The sequence below is a fragment of the Neoarius graeffei genome, chromosome 20 (genome assembly GCF_027579695.1).
Source record: "Neoarius graeffei isolate fNeoGra1 chromosome 20, fNeoGra1.pri, whole genome shotgun sequence".
NCBI classification, from domain to species: Eukaryota; Metazoa; Chordata; class Actinopteri; order Siluriformes; family Ariidae; genus Neoarius; species Neoarius graeffei.
In genome coordinates this window covers 37,618,790-37,643,060 of record NC_083588.1, presented here as the reverse complement: position 1 = coordinate 37,643,060, position 24,271 = coordinate 37,618,790, and the positions used below count along the sequence as shown (strand labels likewise).

Below are 24,271 nucleotides of genomic sequence, written 5' to 3'. Positions count from 1 at the left end.
ATCAGGCAATACTGAAATAGTTGCTACAGTACGCACTGAGGCGATCTCTGGTTCAACTATAAATCAACAACTGAATAAAAATGTACTTTGATCAAGACAACATACAACAGGCAGACAAACTCAAAACACTAATGGGCTATTTAGCTCCATAATTGTCCTTCTGAGCTAGCAGTATGATATAAATGTAGTGCACACATGCACAAGTATGTTGTATTAAACAAAACTAACAGTTTTACCAATTAAAAAGAAAAACAAAAATCTACAGTAATGATAGATTAAATATTTCGTCGGAACCGAATGTCGCCATATATGGTAGGAAAGATAACATCAAGCTCAGAAGACCTTCATCAGAATTTCTCTCCTAACTAAGACCTCGGTTGACTGAAAGTCAGCTACACGGTCATTGTTACCATTTTGTGCACGCATACCTGCAGGCAGCCTCCTGCACCCTCTTATTGCCATCAAGAATGCGTTTGAGCAGCTCTGTCATGAGCGGTTTGAGGTAGGCATCAGGTGGCTGGCTCACCACCCAGTGAGCATAGCGGCTCAGCGTCCAGCAGGCGATGGAGCGCACCAGGGCTTTCTTATCACACAGACACTGAATTAGGTGAGGAATCAATTCTGGCAGGTAGGGAACCATTCCCTGCACACACCCTACACATGGGAGAGCAGCTCTTACTCTTCAGTCATAAACGTACATGTGCTACAGTTTCAGGATCAGCATGAAGACCACGTAATGAAGGAAAAAAAAAAAATCTGCACATTAAATGACTGTACTCATGGCGAAAATCAAATACCCTCAGCGATGGCCCCCAGGACCAGGATGCCAGATTCCTTGATCACCCAGTCAGGGTGAAACAGCAAATCCTTCAGCAGAGGGAGCAGGTGGGGTAGCAATTCATCCCGGAACACATTCGCCAAAACGTCCAGTGCTGCAGCTGAGCATTTACCTAAAAATAGAAGGAGGATGCTCATTTCTTATGTCCTGATATCACAGTTACCTATTAATGTTTAGAACTTGTGCAAAAGAAAGCTCCCTACAAGAAAGGTTTTAAAAATATGTATCAAGCTGGTCTGAAACATTCTTAAGTCATTATGCCTTATACTTTATTTCAACTTCAGGCATTATGAGCATGGAACGCATCAAGTTTGCCTCACTGGATCAGACAGTATGAATACTTGAACATCATGGACAGTCAAGGTATAGCTTATCGTCACTTCCAGTGAAACCAGCAAGGCCCTCACCATCTCATTTATGTTTAGTCATAATGGCCTCTCTCTTTTACTACACCCTTCCTAGCAGTAATCTATTAATTGAAAATGAATGCACTTAATCTTGCATAGAAAAACGCGAGGCGACACAAATAAAATAACCCGAGGAGTGCACGAACGGGTGGAAGCACTTACGTAGATTCCAGTCAGACAGTGTGTCATCGTCATCGTCATCATCGTCGTCAATGTCCTCCCCCTCCTCTCCTTCGCCTCCCTCGTGCTGCAGCGTGACTGTGCGAGACTTGTGGAAACGTGGCTTAATGTCTTGCTCACTGTCCGGAATAGCCTCGTCCTCCTCCACATCGCCCTAAAAGGTCAAACAAACACTATAACGGACAGGTTTTTGTGGTGGTCGAAAAGAACAATCTTTCCTCAAATAACCAAATTAAATGCTGTTCACCGTACTACTTTCTGATCAGTCAGAAATGAAAATCAGCACAGGAATGCATCTGTAATGGGACTATGGGCTGAAATTATTTGTTTAAAATGTGCAAATGAAATGCAAGTTCTAATTTTAACCGCATGACCATTTTTCAACAAAGCTGCCTGGGATGCATGAGAAATGAGTTAAGAGAAAATCACACCTCCCACCTACACAGTCGGATCACATTAGCTGTAACGCTTAACATTGGAACCATTCCTGTGCTGCACATTCCCACAAATACAGATAATGGACCACACGCGCGCGCACACACACACGAGGCCTCAGGGTCAGACAGTATGAATACATGAAACATCATAGAAAAGTCTCAAGATTGAAGATATCGTCATTCCCACTGACAGGCCATAAACTGGACAAAAGCCTTAAGCCGATTAAAAACAAACGAGTGCTCACCTTCAGCAGGATTATGTCGATTTCTGAGTATTTCATTCCATTTACCAGGATAGGAATCAGTCTAGGAGGAGGCAGATTTAGAACACATCAATGTGCTGAGCTCACAGCTGCACATGGGTTAAAAATACATTTAATTCATTTTCCATCCAACCCCGGATCTGGTGTCCAGTTTTACCACCGTGCCTAACCGAGCTTACAAATAAAGGGTCAATTAAGAGTTCCAGAGATCATTTTTAGTGGTCAGTACTGTTTCATTTTATAGTACACAGTTGTGGAAGAGTAATGACTCAACCACACAATCTGGCACCACCCAAACAAGCAGGGCATCCCTTCTGAGACTGGTTTCTCAAAGTGTCTTCCGTATCTCAGGGACTTTTCCTTGCCGCTGCTGCCCATGGCTGGATCATTATGGATCGAAATCAACATGTGCATTTCTGCAAAGATGTTTTGTAAAATGTGCCAGGTCAGTAAAACTAAAGTGAATTTTTGGCAGTGATAATACACCCAGACATATTAATATCCATGATCAATGCTGAAGTCTCTGACTGTAAAAGCCACAAAGAAATGCTGTCAGGAATGTTAAATAAGCTTTCTAGTCCTCGTGTCACAGAGGTTGAGACACACTGGGCTGCAGTGGATCAGACAGTATGAATACACAGAGCATCACTAGCAATCAAGGACTCTGGTGTCTTCATCTCCATGGTGACAGGAAGAACTTGTGATCAACAAGTCACCCGTCTCCACCCAGCATGACTCTCAACCACTTGCTATGCTAGTAAATCACGTAGACAAACTATCCTACGGTCCATACTCGCACATCTTTTAGTTCTTAGGTCGGTATGTCCCGTCTCAGATTAGAGAAATTTGAAAAGAAGCTTCCATTTCCTGTACATTCCATAACAAGGTTTTGCACTCTGAATAAATAAATGAGAAAAGTATCACAACTGATGTGAAATTTTACAAACTTAGAGTGTCAAGCATATTTCCTTTGTGTCCACTTGCAAATTGGATATAAATCTGCTTCACCATGCACTAGCAGAGGTGCCACAGACCTAAACCTTATACAAAGGAGTGGCTTTTGCTTTGAGAAAGGGTAGACATTGTCCAAGCACGAAGATTTGATTTGCATCAGAATTCATTTAGTGGAGTCTCACCTTCTTGTATTACTTGTTAACCTGACTGCAATTTTTTTTTAAAAAACACGTAAAGCTTGTTAGACTAGATGTTAACGCTAGCAAGACTGAGCACATGCTGACAAAAGCTGGCAAAGAGAAAACAATTACCAAAAAATCCCTAGCACTTGACTGCTGGCATGACAAAACTAAAAATCCCCCCCACACACACCCCGCCAAAAAAAAAAAAAACACCCAACCTCCCACCACTATTTTGTACTTTTTTTTTTTTAAACATGGAGGCCAAACAACCTTTTCTACTGGGTGAAGTTTATTTCAGGTTTGGTCAGACCATACGTTTAACCAAGAAAGCAGAAAAGCATAGTCTTCTAACGTTTCCACCATCATCGTTGCAAGATGTCAAAGTGTAAACGTTACAGACAAACCACAGACGTCGGCACTGCTGACTGGACATCAATTCCTTGCTGAAGTGTCAGTGGCACTTGGAGACAAGACACTTCACAACCACAAGAAAACATGAGACAGGGATGAGGCTTAAAGTGCACATTCTGGACCAGTTTCGTGTTTTGTTTTTTTTATATGAAATTATGTCCCTTTACACACTCATCCAGAAGGGTAATTTTGCACAAGGCCATCTGTCTACAGCAGAAAAAAAAAAAAAAAAAAAACACGTCTGGAAAAATCCCAAGGGAGTCTGGAGCCAGATTCGTGACGTCACCTGCGGAAGCGCCAGCAGGCTGCGAGAGCTTTGCACGGTTTCAGTGCACAGCCTGTGTAGACCAAGCGCTCCCATTTCTCTCTCATTGTCCGGTCTTTTGGGAAACGATGAGTACTAATCCCATCAAGATTGGTGTTGCTACACCCTCCTACGATACATCTGTTAACCATTTTAATAATTACACGATAACATTGCAGAAAACCACCAGGTCGTTTTCTCATAAACAAACCAGCGCTGACGTAGGATTCAGAGGGAGGCGTTCCGCACGCGACGTCACAAAAATCGATGTTTGCCGGGAAATCCAAATGCCAAGTTTTTTCAGAGGCGGACCAATTCGCCTCAAATGGCTTGATTTCAACTGAATTTTTCTGGTATTGCGCAAGATAAAAAAAAAAAAAACTGCAGAGAATGCAGAATGCTACAGATATTTGACCAAAGTTTAATATAAAATAGGAGAATTACATTGATCTTGCTCCTGAATTTACCCGTGATGTGCACTTTAAGGCTCATTTATGCTCCATGTACAAAAAGAAATGTCTGTTTCAAACGACGTAACCATCACTGCCCGCATACGTCCATGTATCCTTTACACTGGCATGGATATCAAGCAACACCTTTACTACGCGGCAGCGCAGAGTCAAAACTCTGAGAACAAACATGATTGTGGAGGAGACTGTAATCAGGGATGTGATTTGGGGCTGGTGAAATTATCTGCAAATTTTAGCCGGGGGTCTGGGGGCCGCAGACCCCCAGCTGGTCCAGGGCAGCACCCTGGTGGGGGGACAAGGGGGGGAAGCCCCCCGAAGCTCCTGGGTTTTGGGGTTTTCTGACTTAAAAATTGTACTAAAATGGCAAGCAAACACACAAGAAAAAACTTGTCATGATTAACAAATTCAAGCCAATTTAATGGTCAACATGCAACTCTGACACACACACGCACACACACACTCGCTCACTCTCACTCCCGCGCGCGCACACACTCTCTCACTCGCGCACTCTCTCTCTCACTCACGCGCGCTCTCACTCACTCGCTCGCGCGCACTTTACGCTCGATCACGGAGGCTGCCATCTTTCAACTCTGTTTGAAGCGAACTTATGTACAGCTATCTAACAAGCGCGTTCATTGGTTGTTACAGAGCGATGGGCCAATCACGTACCTCGTTTCATCTCAATGACGTAATTGCGTCAATGAGATGAAACGAGGTACATGATTGGCCCATCGCTCTGTAACAACCAATGAATGCGCTCGCTTCAAACAAAGAGTTGAAAGATGGCAGCTTCCGTGATCAAGGCGTAAAGATGCAAATCCAAGGCTGCCATCTTTCAAAGTCGGAACGAATAGGATACGAATGTGGACTTGAGGGAAAAATCGGAAACATTTTTTTTTTCAAGTTTTGAGGTGAAAAAAGCGGAATTCCGCGAATTCGCGGAAAAATCACATCCCTGTGTAATAAATGCACCTATTACGAAAGAAGCAAAAGATGTTTACAAGTTTCCTACTAAACTGCAGAACCTCTCCTAAAAACGTTCTGCCGTCTTAAAATTTCTTCATTGTTTCTCACTTGAGCTGCTGGCTACACTGCCCCCATAATTCCCAATGCTACTGCTCCATCCATAAGCTTTCAGAAAAGGTGAACAAATCCGGACAAAATGAACACCGTATGGACAGAAGACTCCGCCCGTATCCATAATTAATGTCGTGTATAGACGCACCTTTAGGAGTTCCAGAAGAACCAAGTTGGTTAATTTCTAAATATATACATTTTGAGCCTATATTTCACTGATGACTCACTGAACCAGATGTCCAGACAGAACTTCTTTACAGATGGGTTGCTCAGCCAGAGTGAGCCAAAACTCACAAGCCTCCAGAGCCACATTCTCATCTGGGTCCTGTGTGCGCTGTAGCATGTACTGAAAATGCAAACAAGATGCTGATTGGTCATTCCAGTGAGTGGTTTTGCATGAGAGAGATTGAGAAGAGAAAGCTTACCTGAACAATGCTATGCATATGTGGGATAAGACGGTCGATTCGGACCTCAAGCAGCATGACCAGTGCTCGACAAACGTTCTTCCTGACCTCAGAGTCTTCATCTGCAGCCAGTGCAAACAGACTCTATCACGCCACAGAAAGACGAGTCAGACATGAAACACAGCAGTGGGACAAAACCATTCGCAACCACCATAATAAACGTATATCACGAGTTACCTCAATAAAGGGGTCAATATTGTCCATCAGAGCTTGAGCTCGACCAATGATAAACTGGTTCACACAAGCAACAGCATGAGATCTGTAGAAGTAGAAAGTTATCCATTACAAAAGATTTATTCATGCAATAACTACCCTCCACAGCTCCTGCAGGCTACATCATGAAACCGCTATGGTTAATCTCCTGCGAGTTACCTAATCTTGGGACTACAGTGCTTGAAGAACTGCAGGAATTTAGGGATCATGATGTTTAGAGGCCGGTTCAATGCATCACTGTCCAGCAGCTCGGACGAGTCTTCACATATCTTCTGTAGGGCACCAAATGATCCCTGAGCACACAGGAAAACATAACGCAGAGGCAACACGCGTTACTGCATGTTTTATAACGATGCTTCATAGAACTTTGCACACCAGTTTTATTACGTTGGATTATACTCAATGTCACTCGGTGCCAACACAGTACACTACCTATAGTCAATAGTGGCACGTTATTAGTGTACGAAGATAGTCTATTGAACATCATCTATAAAAAAAGTGTACAGCAACGCATTTCTTAATGCTGGAAAACACGCCATTTCAAAAGGAGTCCCCGTGCAGACTTGCTCGATTTAGATTCCACCCTTTCTCCATTTTCAGGGATGGTAATACTCCACCAAATGATCATTCCTGCCCCCAGGCTTGCTCTGGTTAGCTGCTGGCACCCTAAGATAGAGGCATTACAAATATAAAATGCCTCTATCTCAGGTATTACAAATACCATCATTAAAGTTACACACCCGAGACAGACTAAAGCTCAGGCAGGGGCATGTAGTGAGCATGACCGACAGCTTTTATAACCCTCAAGTTCTCCATAAAAGGAAACATAGGCTGAGTGAGAAACGTGATGGTGGATTAGAAACGAGAAAACACTGGCAAACAAGTGCAGACCTCACAGGTGTTGTAATCTTCCGAGTTGAGCAGGTTGCAGAGCTGAGGCAGCAGCTCGGGCCACGTCTGCAGCTCCCCTTTAGAGGCGATGGTCGTGATCAGGATACCTGCGTGGGAGACACCATTAGACGCCTTTATGAGCACGGGTTCCTCAGAAAATACGAGTCCTTTTCATTTACCCTTTTTGGCCACATAAATTATTCAGTAATATATTATGCATCTCTAACAGGGGAAGCAATTCAATACCAAAGCTATATCAAAACCATATTTAGTACATGATGGTTCAAATATGGAGAAGACATTAGTAATAAAAAGGAAGCAATGGTTTTGAGGCGGAGACTCCAGCAGACAGAACGATGACATGAAATACTGTTTCTTTTTAGGCACAGTAGACATACCAATTGTGGCACGAATGAGGGGAGAGGGGTCCCCAATGTTGCCCAGACATTCCTGCTTGATGAAGTCTGCCACTGTTGGAGGGAAGTTCTGGTAGTGAGCCTTTACATTGTTCTTCAGAATCAGACCACTTAGTGAACGTGTCGGCTCATCTGCCAGGGGTCAATAAATAAATAAATAAATAACCAGTAAACCATAAAAAAAATCGCCAGCTAGGAATAGGGAACGTGTGAGGATGGCAAACACAATAAGGGTAATCAGGAGAAGGGAGGAAACAGGGGAAACCCACCCACAGCAGTGAAGAAATCAAAAGGCTGAAAACAGAGGTGGGGTGAAGGAGAGGCAAAAGGCATCAGATCAGGACTTACCCTCAGATTTCAGTCGTGTCAAGACGAAGATGAGATAGTTGTTGAAGTCTGGAAACTGGTTCAGCTGTTCTAGTTTCTGAGGACATGGTTTAGGAAACGCAGTGGACAGATATGTTCATGGGCCAAGCACAGTAAAGCTGCTCGTGCACCAGCTGCACCACCATAACCAATTGTGAAAAGCCATAATTCAGAGTACAATTTTGAAATAGTTTCCACAATGCAATGCTGAATTAGGGTGTACCCTCAACCCCCCCGACCATTTTACACATTCATAAGAACAGAGAGGACGTTCATTTTAAAAAAATAAATAAATTTAGAAGACACAAGGACTATACTGAGAAACAAAGCACAAAATTTACACCTGGTTGGATTGTGCACAGTGAATATCAGCAGTGTTGTAGTCTTGGTCTCAAGGCCACTTTTTGAAGGTCTCGTCTGCATTTTTACTCGGTCTTGTCTCGGTCTCAGATATAGGATTTTATTCCAAGACCAGTCAAAACCACAACTGTAGGGATTTCACTAAATTGCCTGTGCATTGTGCAATTTATTTGTTAACATTGTTAAGGCCTCTGCATGCTCTTGCGACAAGCCTTTCGCAGATAGCTTTTCGCAGACAGTTGTAATTTATCGTTGAGCGGCGAGTAATAGGCGTGCGCGATGTTATTCACTGCCACAACGCAAGGGGGTGCGAAGTCGCGAAATCGCTAGGAGTAGTTGGTGGGTGTGGTTAGTGGAGTGTTTATCCTCCGGTATATAGTATATACTAGAATAGTATATAGTATATATATAGTATATAGTATAGTATATATATATACACATATACATATAGTATAGTATATACTAGTATATAGTATATACTAGTATATACTATTATACTAGAACTGGAGTCGTATAGATGTACGTACTTCCTCGATCAACCGCTCTTCGTGCTGCTCCATCTTCGCTCGTGTTTTTAAAAATGGCGGTCGTGAAAACAAACCAAACCGGGAAAGTAGGGAAGCGGAAGTGCGTGTACAGCGGATGTAGAGTGGACCAATCAGAGCCCTCGTCTGCGAGGCTTCTGAGGTCGTCACAATTTTTGGGAGGTGCGCGCAGAGCGTCTGCGAAGGTGGGGGGGCTACGCAGACACTGTCTGCGACGCTATCTGCGAGGACTGGGTTGTCAGCATAAATTGGCCTTTACTGTGACTGGATGTAAAATTTCCTGCTTCAAATGCAACCAACAACATGACTCACTGCCAACTTGAAATTTTTCTTCCTGTTAACAGCTGCAACCCCTCCCTGCCCTTTCTTACACACTGGTCTGGTCCTGGTATAGACTTGGTCTCACCCCTGCCTTGGTTTTGGCTACAGCACTAAATATTCAGATTTAGTCCTGATAAAACACAGGTGAAAGAGAGTCAAGATTTTCGTATAAAAAGCATCCGACTCTCCAAACCACATCTGAATACATTAGTCCAGCATGGTCTATGATTGCCGAAGCTGGCAGCATGCAGAATTTGGATTTTTTTTTTTTTACATCTTTGGCATGAAAGAGGAAAAAAGGAACATCACAAAGTTGGTGGTTAAGTCTTAAGTCGATTTACACAGCAGCTCAACAAACGGATTACAGTTCGGGGGCATGGTCCTTGAGACAGTCAGGTGCTAACCAGTTCAAAAACAATCCCACTTCCTTATTGCTTTATCTGATTTTCAGAAGGCAGCCCAACAGTGCAGTGCAACAGCAACTCATTCCTGGTCATGCTCACTGGAAAGATCCAGTTTAAAACAGACAGGATGTCAAAGTTTTTGACCACACCCACACTATCCGAGACAGGATCATTAAGAATTCTCACCAAGGGCTTGGATATACGATGTAGCACAACATGTCTGTGACCTCTCAGAAAAGTCAGCAGTTCGCTGGCAGGTATTTCAGCTATAACCAGAGGTTTTCTCTCCTCACAAGTAAAAACATCATTTGAGTTTAGCTAGAGTCTATGTTTCACTGCAAGGTGATTGCATGTTGTGCTCGCAGGAGAATTAGAACAGTGGTCTGGGCATGCTAATCAACCAACCAGGTCAAAACCAATTTACCTGACGGATCCAGTGGTTTAGCCCCATGTTTAAATGTGAATAAAGTTGGTTCAACATGTGTCTGTGATTGAGCATCCTAGATTTAAAGAGAACAGAGGGGTTTTTTGTTTTTAAGCAAAGTTTGAACTTCAAGTTTTTGACTGGATTTTTCATCTGACTTATGTAAACTAAAAGTTGAAGAAACACTGACTGGCTAGCTGAATCAAATCAAGGGTTTGCATATTTAAATACATGCAGCTCAACTGACATTCTACAGATGTGACTGCCATTCTAAGAAACATCATGAAGTAATGCCATTAAAAATTCGGCACAATGTTGAATTCTCATCTTTAGTACTGTTCGACATTAATAATAGCCGGTAATAATTTGGAGCGATTTTGAATTCTTCTTGTCTTTAGTATGTTCAATTGTGTCACATTATAAGATGTTAAACACAAGCAATACTCCTTCCTCCAAGGTATGATGAAAAGCCAAACTGAAGTGCTTCAGGTTGAGATTTTGTGGCGACATCATTAACTTTGACATGCATGTGCCGTTATTGGTGTATTAGAAGGCAAAATTACAATCAAACTTCGTTCAATTCAACGATGGGGCGAAAACACCTGAAGATGGGGCCAATACAGTGGGGGTTAAATCACTGTAAACCGTCTGAGCAAAAGTACTTCAGCTGATGTGTGTTGTGCAGCAGGCAGTGGGATACAGGAAGAGCAGTTTGTGTTACAGGTGTAACATCAAGGTGAGCCACGTCACTGAATTTCGTTAAACATACACATCGAATGAAATTTATTTTGCAAAGGTCAATTCAAAGTAGAATTTATTCTTTTTCTCTAAACCTTGAAGCCAACTGTTTGTCAAGCAACTACAAATGAACGTTAACAGCCCAGACAAAACATCTACTTGTCCTAGGTTGATTTACTTTGTGTTCAAGAATGAGCCACAAGCATTTAACAACTTCAAGTACCAGACAAGAATGTACTTTCCAATGAGTAGGATACTTGCTGCACAGCTCTCTGGGTGGCTGTGTTTGGCGACTGAGAGTCTTTCAGAAGCTGAAGGACCTGCTGGAGTCCTTGTTCATCCGGCTGCCACTCCATCCTACACAGAGAGAGAGAAATCATTAAGCAGTTTCCCAACCTGAAGCTTGTCCTGCACATTTTACAGGATTCCCTGCTCTCAACACACCCAATTCATTTTACATTACATTTTCATTCATTTGGTTTATCCAAAGTGACGAGTGGATAGAGTTGAGGGTTAAAGGTCTGGCCCAAAGACTCAAGAGCCATAGCTTGGTAATACTGGGATTTGAACCAATAACCTTCTGATCAGTGGCTCAAATCCATAACCAGTGACCCCACTACTTGAGTCAGCTGATCAGCTAATTAACAGTCCATCCTGAAGTGAAGTGGGTGTGTTGGAGCAGGGAAAACACCAACATGTGCAAGACACCTGGAGGACATGTGATCCAAAGGAGCAGATGAAATCCACATGCACGACTGTGCAAAACATTTAGGCACATGCCAAGAAATGCTGTACAGCAAAGACACCCTCAAAAACGATTAAATGTTTCTACATTACAGGGAAACTGAAGTCAATTTTAAACTTGCTTTATTTCTTAATTAACGTGTTATTCAATGACGTTTTCAGTTTTATTAACCTTATATCGTGACTCGTATTGGCATATTACACTTATCAGCCTTTTCGGTTTTTAGCCATGTTGAATGTAGTTCGCGGGCATCGCTCATCCGCGCAAGCTTCGAGACTTCAAACGTAAAGTGTCAGCACCGCCATTTTGAAAACTGTTTACACAGCAACCAGATTGCCGCCATATTCCAATTGAGATTAATTTTGAGATCTGCCAGCTTCATCGGTGATGGAGATTATTCCATACGACTTCGAACCAGCGTGGAGTAGAGAGGCATTGGAAAGACGACAGGATAAGGACTCGTCCGTCACGCTGGTATTTACGTCATTACTGTCGCACAATTAAAACGTACCAGATCAGGCGGCTGGTGGGTTTTCAAAATAAATATTATACTGAGCGCATTTCCCACGTAATCCTCACTAAGGTTTCGGACAGCACTACAAAATGGCGTCCCCACTATATAGTGCCCTATATAGTGAGTAGGGAGAGGGGAAACTTCCGGCTTGATTACGTCAGCATTCAAGAGGACGCGCGCATCTTTTGACAACGTTGGCAGATGGTGGTCACTTTGATTTACGCTGTACGTTTTACTTCCGTCCTAGGATGTCTCGCACGGGTCTCAGCGAATCTGGTTTACGGCCGTTGCTTTGACATATGGACTGATAATCACAGAGCATATTTCAAACACTCAGAACATGCTGTAGCAGTGACAAAATAGCCATCAGAAATGCATTCCTATATTTAATAAAATGAGAAACAGAATTTTGATTTTTTTTAAATTGCCTTCAGTTCCACTTCAAAAAAAGAGCAGTAAATTAAAAAAAAAGGTCAATGTCTGATGTGGTGACCGTCTGCTTAAAAATAAATAAATAAGTGTGCAGTTTTATAAAGAAATGAGCTGAGCATCTTGCAGAACTGGGCGGCACGGTAGTGTAGTGGTTAGCGCTGTCGCCTCACAGCAAGAAGGTCCGGGTTTGAGCCCCGTGGCCGGCGAGGGCCTTTCTGTGCGGAGTTTGCATGTTGTCCACGTGGGTTTCCTCCGGGTGCTCCGGTTTCCCCCCACAGTCCAAAGACATGCAGGTTAGGTTAACTGGTGACTCTAAATTGACCGTAGGTGTGAGTGTGAATGGTTGTCTGTCTCTATGTGTCAGCCCTGTGATGACCTGGCGACTTGTCCAGGGTGTACCCCGCCTCTCGCCCGTAGTCAGCTGGGATAGGCTCCAGCTTGCCTGCGACCCTGTAGAACAGGATAAAGCGGCTAGAGATGATGAGATGAATAAAAAAATCCATGTTCGATGTGTTGACCGTTTGCTTAAAAATAAATAAAGTGTGTGTGTGCGCGGTTTTATAAAGAAATGAGCTGAGCATCTTGCAGAACCAGCCACAGTTCTTCTGGACGCTGTCACACTTGCTTCTTAAAATTTCTGCAGCAAAACCAAGTAGCCTTTATGTTTTGAATCTGAAAAGTCGTCCTTGATGTAACACTCTGCTCAGATACAAACTTTTTTGGGGGGGTAACGTTTAATTTTGTGCTGAAAATCTACCGCTTTTGTACTGACTCGATAACGGCGAAGTCATAAAATGAATAAAGTTTGTAATAAGGGTGGCCCGGTGGTGTAGTGGTTAGGCCTGTCGCCTCACAGCAACAAGGTTCTAGGTTCGAGGCTAATGGGGCCTTTCTGTGTAGAGTTTGCATGTTCTCCCCGTGTCCATGCGGGTTTCCTCTACACCCCAAAGACAGGCAAATTACGGAGCAGCCGAAAGAACAAAGTTTGTAATTATTTAAAAAAAAAAAAAAGCCTAAAGTTTTTGCACAGTACGGTGACGTCACAAGGCGTACCTGAATGAGTAATCAGTGACGTCACTGCGTATACAAACAGCAACGTGATCAGCGTTTATATTATTATTATTATTATTATTAATAGAAGGCCGTGAGCAGACAGACAGCCCATAGCCGTGGGTGTCTCACTGTCCAGCCGTCTGTTAGTTTATTCACCACTGGAGGAGGATTTCGGATTAAACTCAAAGCCCCAGGACGACTTTAATCCCAGAATAATCCCAGCAGCGTGTCGCCCTGCTAGCATACCGGCTGCTAGCTTAGCCTCGGCTCGGTTCAGCTCCTCACCCAGTATAAGCAGGCGGACTGACCCGACCCGACCCGTTTCCACCCAGTAGAGCACAATTAAGGGCTAATTACTGACCACTAAATGACTGAAGCGCCCTGAACAGCAGACATTAACCAGTAACCCTGAAGACTAAACCCTTAAAAGAGCAGCGAGTTATGCTTAGCTAGCAGAACTAAGGTCAGAAGAGTTTCTCGTTAGCTAAACTAAACAGCACATTTCTGTCAAATTCATGTTAATTACGCATCCAGCTCGTTATTACACAATATTAATAAAACACCGTGTCCAAGTGCAGCCGTTAGCCTGGTACCGGAACACTGTTAGCTAGCATGTTAGCACAGCGGCCTCAGAGACCATGTGGAGCTCGCGCTCGCTCTCTCCCTCTCCGCCAGGAACACTAGGCCTTCTTACTTAACGCGAAAATAACTCAAAATCCCTTTAAAATGTCTGACCAGGGCAACTCAGTCGACTCCCGGCGTCGAATAAATCATTATTTCCCCAAACATACGCTCCGCTCTGACTGAATAAAGTCGCGGTCAGTCCTGCACTGTTAGCTTCAATGCTAACCGGCTAGTCTTCGATGAGAACGCTCTGTCCGAAGTTCGAGTTCGCACAGCGCCGCGTCTGCTCGCGGCCTCCTCACTCCTCCTCACTCCTTTACCCACGACCGAATTAAACGCTTCTATTCTATACACGACGGCTTATTCACATATACTTACGGACACTGTATGCTGAGGCCTGTTGAGCCCAAAAGGATGCATGCAACAGTGTGTGTGTGAGAGCGAACAGCGCCGCAGTCTAAACACACCGCGCTCACAAAGCCTTACGAGCCGGAAGCGCTTTCAGCGCTCTCATGATAGCGTGCTTTCTTTTTTTTTTTTTCCAAACCGTTTTCTGACAAACCCCGCCTCCTACGCTCTGATAGGTTAAGACTTCACGTTGAGACGCATTGCAGAAAACGCGTGAGCTAAAATACGAACCAATCATAGTTCGTGAAGAGGATTCGTTCGAAATCGGGTAGGGTTTTTAAAAAAATAACGCCACGGGTGGGTCTTGGGTAGTGTTGCCAAGTGTGTGATTTTTCCTCATAACCGGGCGTTGAATTGATCATGTCTTAGAGCAGACGATATGAGAGTGGGGTCCGGTTTTTTAGTTTACTTATGGCGGTGAAACTCACACCCAGCCATTATTTACAGTTGAGTTCTTACATTATAGTTATTAGCTTATTTGACTGGCTCCTTGAATTTAATGAGTTATCCAGTCACTGGCCACTTTAATAGGAACTTGTTCTTGATTCTAAAGGGGTGTTTACACGGCAACTTTTACTCCGGTGTAGCACCGGGGCTGCCCCGGTAGAGCGTTCACACGGTACAAAGTTATATCGGTGTAGCCCCTGAAACCGGTGCAAATCTAACCCTGCTCGGGAGGTGGTTTAAGAAATTTACTCTGGAGTAAATGCTAGTTTGCGGGGCAGCACCGATATAAAATGGGACGTCTGAACGCTACAGGGGTAGACTCGCTACGCGTGAGGAGAGTTGATTACATACGGGCATTGCATAATTTGCATCCTGGTATTTTGCGCTTCCAAAATGGCAAATATCAACAACAACGGTCTTCATCCACGTTGTTTTCCCGGCGCTTGGTGATGCCATGACAACCGTCCACATGGCCATGAACGACACAAAGTCGTCGATTTGTTGCCGAATGAATTGTAGAATGCATTGTTTTTGTGCTCTCTCAACCTTTCCTTTCTCTCTTTTACCCTTTTACCGTGTCTGATAGACCACAACGTAGAAAGTTTGTCTGGAGAAGTATAAACCATGGTTTTTCAATATATCAATCACAAACAAGGCGGGAAAAGGAAGTACATTTTCACGCATGCACATATTTAATTTCTGCATTATTACTATCGTATAGCACGGTCGCAAAAACTGCCGTGTGAACGCAAGTGGGGCTGCACCGGTGCTAACACGCTTCTCTCTAGTAAGCAGGTTGTGATGTGTGAACACTCCACAAAATTTACACCGGTGTAAGATATATCGCAACAAAATACATCGGTGCAGCATCGATGCAAATATGTGCCGTGTGAACACCCCTTCTGATTCCTGTTCTTGGCTGGCAGGAGTGGAACCAATGTGGTCTTCTGCTGTTGCATGCTGAGATGCTTTTCTGCTCACCACGTTTGTAAAGACTGATTACACTGGGGAACACAGTTTTTGTTGAGTTAGGTCTGACAGCTGTTTTTAACTAATTTTTGGGTGCGGAATCCAAAACTGATCTCAGTTTTTCTCTATCACATCAAGTTTTTGAACTATAGGATCCCCGTTTTCTTAAAAAATATGAAAAATACTGTACTTAACAGCTATGTGCTTGTTTTATAAAAATTTACAAATATTGACATACAATGAAATATGAAAGAAACAGGCATGACTGGAATGTTTATTTAACATTATTATGTTTTTACAAAGGATATGGCTACTGTAACTATAATTGTGTGCAAGAAGAAGAAACCTTTATTCGTCACATGCACACTTCAAGCACAGTGAAATTCATCCTCTGCATTTAACCCATCTGAAGCAGTGAACACACGCACACACTCAGAGCAGTGGGCAGCCACACCAGAGCGCCCAGGGAGCAGTCAGGGGTTCGGTACCTTGCTCAAGGGCACCTCAGCCCAAGGCCGCCCCATGTTAACCTAACTGCATGTCTTTGGATTGTGGGGGAAACCGGAGCACCCGGAGGAAACCCACACAGACACGGGGAGAACATGCAAATTCCACACAGAAAGGCCTTCACCGGCCGCTGGGTTCGAACCGGGAACCTTCTTGCTATGAGGTGACCGTGCTAACCACTACACCACCATGCCACCTGTGCAAGTAGTTAAGGTAAAAATTTACATTTATAGCTCTTTCTGGAGTGTTCAACTTGAGGACTATCACGTTTGATGCTCCAACAGTAGTCAGCCATAATATCATCTACCCTGATAACGTTCTTCCATAACCTTCAAATAGTCTTACTACAGTGGAATTTTGCTTATCTGGAGGGTAAGCTGTGGAGAAAAAACTTGACGTGCTAGAAAAAAACTGACTGCAATTTTGGAATCAGCATGCCAATTTTAGTTTTAATCAGCATAAAAATCTAACTCAACAGAAATTTTTTTTCCAATTGTTCCCCAGTGTTATATGAATTACTCCTGGCAGTTCGAACCAATCAGCACGGTGGTGTAATGGTTAGCACGGTCGCCTCACAGCAAGAAGGTCCTGGGTTCGAGCCTAGTGACCGGCAGGGGCCTTTCTGTGTGGAGTTTGAATGTTCTCCCCGTGTTTGTGTGGGTTTCCTCCAGGTGCTCCGGTTTCCCCCACAGTTCAAAGACATGCGGTTAGGTTAATATGGGACGGCCTTGGGCTATTGAGCAAGGCACCTAACTCCCAACTGCTCCCCGGGCGCTGTTAGCATGGCTGCCCACTGCTCTGGGTATGTGTGTGTGCTCATTGCTCACGTGTGTGTGTGTGCATGTGTGTGTTCACTGCTTCAGATGGGTTAAATGCAGAGAGGAAATTTCACAAGTGTGTGATGAATAAAGTTGTTCTTTCTTTCAATCTGGCCATTTTCCTCTGACCTCTCTTATCAACAAGGTGTTTGTTTCCACCCACAGAACTGTCACTCACTCAATGTTTTCTGCTTTTCGCACCATTCTGTGTAAACTCCCGAGACTGTTGTGTGTGAAAACCCCAGGAGATCATCAGTTTCTGAAATACTCAAACCAGTCCATCTGGCACCAACACTCATGCCACAGTGAAAGTCACAGAGGTCACAATTTTCTCATTCTGATGTTTGAAGTGAACATTAACTGAAGCTCTTGATTTGTATCTGCATGACTTTATGTATTGTGCTGCTGTCAAGGGATTGGCTGCTTAGAGAACCGCATAAACCAGCAGGTGGATCCGTGTTCCTAATAAAGTGGCTGGTGAGTGTATATACAACCCCAATTCCAAAAACGTTGGGACGCTTTACAAGCAAAATGCAATTATTTGCAAATCATTTTCAACCGATATTCAATTGGATACACTACAAAGACAAGATACTTAATGTTCACACTGATAAACTTTGTTTTCTTGTATACACTAATTATATACACACATATATTCTGAATTTGATGTCTGCAACACGTTCCAAAAAAGTTTGGACATGGGCAACAAAAGACTGGGAAAAGTTGTGGAATGCTCGAAGAACACCTGTTTGGAACATTCTATAGCTAAACAGGTTAACTGGTAACAAGTGATAGTATCATGATTATGTATGATAGGGGCGTCCTTGAAAGGTTCAGCTGTTCACAAGTAAGGATGGGGTGAGGTTCACCACTTTAAGAACAATGTATCTCAATGTACAATTGCAAATAATTTAGGGATTTCACCATCTACAATCCACAATATCATCAAAATATTTAGAGAATCTGGAGAAATCTCTTCATGTAAGGGTTAAGGCTGAAAAACCAACACTGAACACCTGTGACCTTCAATCTTTCAGGCAGCACTGCATTAAAAACCAACATTATTGAAAAAAAATTCCTACATGGGCTCTGGAATATTTTGGGATACCGTTGTCAGTAAACACAGTTCATCGTTGTATCTACCATGCGGATAAAAGTCAGATAACATCCAGGAACGCTGCTGAATTCTCCTGGCCGAAGCTCATCTGAGATGGAACAACATAAAGTAGAAAAGTGTGCTGTGGTCTGACAAATCCACGTGTCTCATTGTTTTTGGAAATTATGGATGTTGTGTCCTCTGGGTGAAAGAGGAAAAGGAACACCCAGATTATTACCAGCACAAAGTTCAAAAGTCAGCATCTGTGATGGTATCAAAATCAAAGTCCTTCCCACACTATGTGGCTCATAGGGCGGCGCCGATCTCCATTTCCGTAGCCCTCAGCCTCTCGCCTATTACATAGCTAGGGTTACAGTGGGGGGCTAGTCCTCTGGTAGCTGTGAGAGTTTGACTCCCCACTCGCATCTGTATTGCAGCGTGCCTTGCCAGACGGCAGTAGGCACCATTTTTATGATGGTCTTTGGTATGACCAGACCGTGAGTAGAACTCGCGATCTCCCATTCAAGAGGCAGACACGCTAACCACGAGGCCAACGCGCGGTCTGTGATGGTATGGGGTGTGGTTATTGCCTATGGTATGGGTAAATTGCACATCTGTGAAGGGACCATGCTGAAAGGATGCTGAAAGGTACATACATATTTTGGAGCAAAAATCCTGTCATCCAGACAATGTCTTTTGCAGGGATGTTCCTGTTTATTACAGCAAGACATTACCAAAACACATTCTGCACGTGTAACAACAGCATGGCTTTGTGATAAGAGTGCAGGTGCTAAACTGGCCTGCCTGCAGTTTAGATCTCTCTCCCATTGGAAATGTGTGGCACATTATGAAGCGCAAAATACAAAAACAGGGACCTCGGACTATTGCGCAACTGAAGTCTTATATCAAGCGCGAATGGGAAAGAAGTTCATGTTCAAAACATCAACAATTATTGCCTTCAGTTCCCAAACTCTTACTGAGTGTTGTTAAAAGAAAAGTTGATCTAACACAGTGGTAAACATGCCTCTGTCCCAACTTTTTTTGGAAGGTGTTGCAGGCATCAAATTCAGAATGAGTCTATATTTACAAAAAACAATAAACTTTCTCAGTTTGAACATTAGATATCTTGTCTTTGTATAGTATTCAACTATAAGTCAAAAAGGTTTTGTAGCTCACTGCAATCTGTTTTTTATTTATGTTTTACACAGTGGCTCAACTTTTTTTTAGAGGGAGAGAAAGAAGCTGGTAGGAGCAACTGTTTTATAGCTGTTATAAGACATAACAGGACCTTTGATGCTTTTCCTTGAACAGCACTCTCTGCCATAAGAATATGTCAGGATGTTACATGTTAAGGGTGTACAGAATTTAAGCAAACAGATTGTTCTTCTGGCGGCACGGTGGTGTAGTGGTTAGCACTGTCACCTCACAGCAAGAAGGTCCTGGGTTCGAGCCCCGTGGCCGGCGAGGGCCTTTCTGTGTGGAGTTTGCATGTTCTCCCCGTGTCCGCGTGGGTTTCCTCCGGGTGCTCCGGTTTCCCCCACAGTCCAAAGACATGCAGGTTAGGTTAACTGGTGACTCTAAATTGACCGTAGGTGTGAATGTGAGTGTGAATGGTTGTCTGTGTCTATGTGTCAGCCCTGTGATGACCTGGCGACTTGTCCAGGGTGTACCCCGCCTTTCGCCCATAGTCAGCTGGGATAGGCTCCAGCTTGCCTGCGACCCTGTAGAAGGATAAAGCGGCTAGAGATAATGAGAGAGAGAGAGAGAGAGAGAGATTGTTCTTCTTCTTACGTGTTCTGCCCGATGGCAGGTCCGCTCTGACAGCTTCAGCCATCAAAGTTTCTAGGGAAGAATTACAGTAGGTTTTCTGTTGTCTTCTACTGGATTATTATAGAGGTTTTCTCCTCTCAAGCATTCACACCTATGGACAATTTAGAGTAGCCAATTAACCAAACCACATGTCTTTGGGAGTAACCGGAGGAAACCCACGCAGACACGGGAAGAACATGCAAACTCCACATAGAAAGGCCCCCGTCGGCCACTGGGCTCGAACCAGTGTTGTAGTCAAGTCACTAAACCTTGAGTCAGAGTCCAGTCTTGAGTCCCCAGTGTTCAAGTTCGAGTCAGGTCCAAGTCATTCAAGAAAATTTTGAGTCGAGTCTGAATTGAGTCTACTATTGATCCAAGTCGAGTTCGAGAACAAGACTCCAACCGCACCATTTGACGATGGCTGTTTTAGCGCCATTAACATTAGTTTGTTCCTGAACATGACGTATGAACAGGGGAATGTGCTTCTCTTTGTCAGGGAGTATGAAGTATTCTGTCAGAGATGGTTGGGAGACGGATGTAAGTGCAGAAGGTGTGTTTATTAATACAAGTGAAGACAGGTAAACAATCCAGAACGGCAGGCAAAATCGTAAAACAGTGAAACAGGCAGTAGGTCGAGTGAGACACAAACAGGTGATCGCAGACTTGGCAGACTCAAAGACGAGAAACAGATGATCAGGGATCAGGATACCAAACAAGGAAATAAGGCTCAGTCAGCAATGCAACTCAATACTTCACAAAGTAAACAGGTTTTCACATATTGGCACGCTGATTGCGCCTTAATCCTGTGTGGGTGTGAGTTGTTTACAGTGCACGCACGAGAGTCCACTTGTCTGGAGCGCACCTGAGAGTCTATCTGATGCACATGCCAAGGCGCGCAGGTGTGACACTCTTGCACGAAATTAGTATAAAAATTAATGTAGATATCAATATCTTATGCCAAATTATTATGGCATGTTACAAAAAGTAAAGAAAAAAATCAGAGTCCTCGTCTCCAATTTATAAGTCCGAATGCAGTTCACGCATGAGTCCAAGTCCGAGTCCATCCATCCATTATCTGTAGCCGCTTTATCCTGTTCTACAGTGTCGCAGGCAAGCTGGAGCCTATCCCAGCTGACTATGGGCGAGAGGCGGGGTACACCCTGGACAAGTCGCCAGGTCATCACAGGGCTGACACATAGACACAGACAACCATTCACACTCACATTCACACCTACGGTCAATTTAGAGTCACCAGTTAACCTAACCTGCATGTCTTTGGACTGTGGGGGAAACCGGAGCACCCAGAGGAAACCCACGTGGACACGGTGAGAACATGCAAACTCCGCACAGAAAGGCCCTCGCCAGCCACTGGGCTCGAACCCGGACCTTCTTGCTGTGAGGCGACAGCGCTAACCACTACACCACCGTGCCGCCCATAACACACCTCGATTTTACAATTTATCTTCAAATAAAATAAATCCTAGAAGCTAAAAATGAAATGGAGGTGAGCCAAAAGTCCAAGTTTTGCACTCCTTTGCATTTCCATCATATTATTCACCATAGAGAACTGTGGTGAGTTTCCCAGAAGCCTCTTAACACTAAGAGCATCTTAACTAGGAGAGAGAGTGTTCATTGTGCTGCTTGCTCTACCATTTAACCTTTCATCACAGGGCTGACACATAGAGACAAACAACCATTCACACTCATGGTCAATTTAGAGCCACCAATTAGCCTAACCTGCATGTCTTTGGGGGAAACCCACACAGACAGACACGGGGAGAACATCAGTGGCGTGCACAGATAGACACGAGGTGGTGCTCAAGCACCTGCCCCTCTGCCCTCTGTCCAAAAAAGTGCCCTTTTGAATTTTTTTTTTTACAGTTTACTGAGGCCAATGTCGACATGATCTTTTAGAAAAGCTGCGGCATTAAAAGCGTGTGTGAAAATAATGTCCCGATGTGTGCCCCCTCCGCACACACACCGGACCTCTGTCTCTCTTGCTCTGTCACGTGAACAAGCGTGCAGTGCATTCAATGTGAAGTTGCAGCAGCATGGCATCCTGGAAGCCATGGCCATGTCGTAGTGCAGACAACACATCGGGCAGTCAGTCAGCTCTTCCCCTGCCCCACCAGCCAGGTAACACATGAATCGAGTGAAAATGTATTGTTTTCCCTCTAAGCCCAAGCTGTAATTATTTTGTCGTGAAGTAGCCCGTCGCATACAGAAACAACTGCACATGGCAGCCTTTGCCAGCTTATTTGCTCCCTTTCCATATGGAGAAACAAACTGAACAACATTTTAAATGTAGCCTAAACCATTGAGGCAACCCCACTCTCCATCAATTCCGACCTGTTTTTATAACATGATTAAGAATATCACGTTATGCTAGTATGCACGCCGTTATGCAAATAAAGGAGAGCTCCGTTGAGCCCATTGAGTGTGTATATTTCGTTACAAATTTTAAGATGATCTCACGGAAACCTGTGAATAAACACAGTCTTGAGACTCAAGTCAGTGACGGGAAGATCAGACTTTATCAGACTTTTTAAAGATGGAACTACAGAAAAATACCCAAAACTTTGATATGATTATGAACACAAGAGGAGGATTAAATCTCAGACTTTTATAATAAGGTGTTCCACATGCGCAAAAAAGTGCCCTTTTTTCCCCCCAGAGCACTTGCCCCCCAAAATGTCTGTGCACGCCACTGGAGAACATGCAAACTCCACACAGAAAGGCCCTCGCTGGCTGCTGGGCTCGAACCCAGGACCTTCTTGCTGTAAGGCAACAGCACTAACCACTACACCACCGTGCCGCCCCCAAGACCGAGTCACGAGTCTTTAAAATTAGGGCACGAGTTGGACTCGAGTACTACAAGCCTGGCTCAAACCCAGAACCTTCTTTCTGTGAGGTGACAGTGCTAACCACTACACCGTCGTGCAACCAAGACTATGTTCAGACTGCACCCTGAAACGACCCATATCCGATTTTTTTGCCCATATGCGACCTGTATCCGATTTGTTAATGACAATCTGAACGAGGGCGGCACGGTGGTGTAGTGGTTAGCGCTGTCACCTCACAGCAAGAAGGTTTTGGGTTTGAGCCCAGTGGCTGACGGGTGCCTTTCTGCATGGAGTTTGCGTGTTCTCCCCGTGTCCGCGTGGGTTTCCTCCGGGTGCTCCGGTTTCCCCCACAGTCCAAAGACATGCAGGTTAGGTTAACTGGTGACTCTAAATTGACCGTAGGTGTGAATGTGAGTGTGAATGGTTGTCTGTGTCTATGTGTCAGCCCTGTGATGACCTGGCGACTTGTCCAGGGTGTACCCCGCCTTTCGCCCGTAGTCAGCTGGGATAGGCTCCAGCTCGCCTGCGACCCTGTAGAAGGATAAAGCGGCTAGAGATAATGAGATGAATGAGACAATCTGAACGACACAGATCCTATTTTTTCACATGCGACCTAGGCCGCTTGGATATGTGGTCCTAATTCCGATGCATATCCGTTATTTTCACATGCGACTGCAGTCTGACCGGACAGGTCGCATTCATGCGACCTACACGTCATCAACAAGAGACAAACGTCACTATTCTGCGTTGGCTAATCCCGCCTCTTTGGTGGAAAACAACAACATTTGTACAGTTTTCAGAATTTAAATATACTTTTATAGAATTGATCAAGCTAATGGTGGATTTGGTAGGGACCTGGATGTTAAATCATCCTGTATTACAAGAGTATAAGATTGTTCTGGAAATTTCCAGTAATTTGACACCTTCGGTCTCATTAGTCTGCTGCCCACATTAATTAGATTATTGTGTGAGTTCCGCCGCCACCACAAAAACCACATCGCCAGGTCTCGCCTCATCTCCGTGCTTTACTTGCAAACTTGAAGAGTGCACTTTTTTTTTGTTTACGTATTAGGTAGATGTGCTTATTACGTGTCAATTTGCGCATGCGGGACACTTTTGGGTCGTTTTCAGTTCATATTGGAGATCGCATACAAGTCTCATATAATCGGTAATGTGAACGGCCTAACAAAAAAAATCGGATTTCACAACAAATCTATGTTATATGGGTCGTTTCAGGTTGCAGTCTGAACGTAGTGCAACAGATTGTTTCTTGCCTCAATTTGGGGATGTTGTGGCCGCAGACCTGGCAACCCTAGTCCTCTGGTCGCACTTCGGCTGGAA

General features: G+C 44.0%; 1 protein-coding gene and 2 non-coding genes across 5 annotated transcripts in view; all 3 read right to left on the bottom strand.

The window, feature by feature from the left end:
- Positions 1 to 14,522, bottom strand: part of tnpo2a (transportin 2a) — a 39,163-nt gene extending 24,641 nt beyond the window's left edge. For all 3 annotated transcript variants that reach the window (XM_060901637.1, XM_060901638.1, XM_060901639.1), the window contains exons 1-13: positions 14,412 to 14,522; positions 10,923 to 11,022; positions 7,856 to 7,931; positions 7,490 to 7,639; positions 7,092 to 7,198; positions 6,360 to 6,493; positions 6,165 to 6,246; positions 5,949 to 6,071; positions 5,751 to 5,869; positions 2,108 to 2,168; positions 1,408 to 1,579; positions 798 to 950; positions 429 to 654 (exon numbers count right to left, since the gene is read on the bottom strand). In XM_060901637.1, coding sequence (XP_060757620.1) covers positions 429 to 654; positions 798 to 950; positions 1,408 to 1,579; positions 2,108 to 2,168; positions 5,751 to 5,869; positions 5,949 to 6,071; positions 6,165 to 6,246; positions 6,360 to 6,493; positions 7,092 to 7,198; positions 7,490 to 7,639; positions 7,856 to 7,931; positions 10,923 to 11,021 — 1,502 coding nt within the window. In that variant the 5' untranslated portion in view covers position 11,022; positions 14,412 to 14,522. The remainder of the gene's footprint in view (positions 1 to 428; positions 655 to 797; positions 951 to 1,407; positions 1,580 to 2,107; positions 2,169 to 5,750; positions 5,870 to 5,948; positions 6,072 to 6,164; positions 6,247 to 6,359; positions 6,494 to 7,091; positions 7,199 to 7,489; positions 7,640 to 7,855; positions 7,932 to 10,922; positions 11,023 to 14,411) is intronic.
- Positions 1,158 to 1,224, bottom strand: LOC132869488 (small nucleolar RNA SNORD41). Its single transcript, XR_009650953.1, has one exon. It is a non-coding gene; the product is annotated as a small nucleolar RNA SNORD41 (small nucleolar RNA).
- Positions 1,979 to 2,049, bottom strand: LOC132869487 (small nucleolar RNA SNORD41). Its single transcript, XR_009650952.1, has one exon. It is a non-coding gene; the product is annotated as a small nucleolar RNA SNORD41 (small nucleolar RNA).
- Positions 14,523 to 24,271: the final 9,749 nt, after the last annotated feature.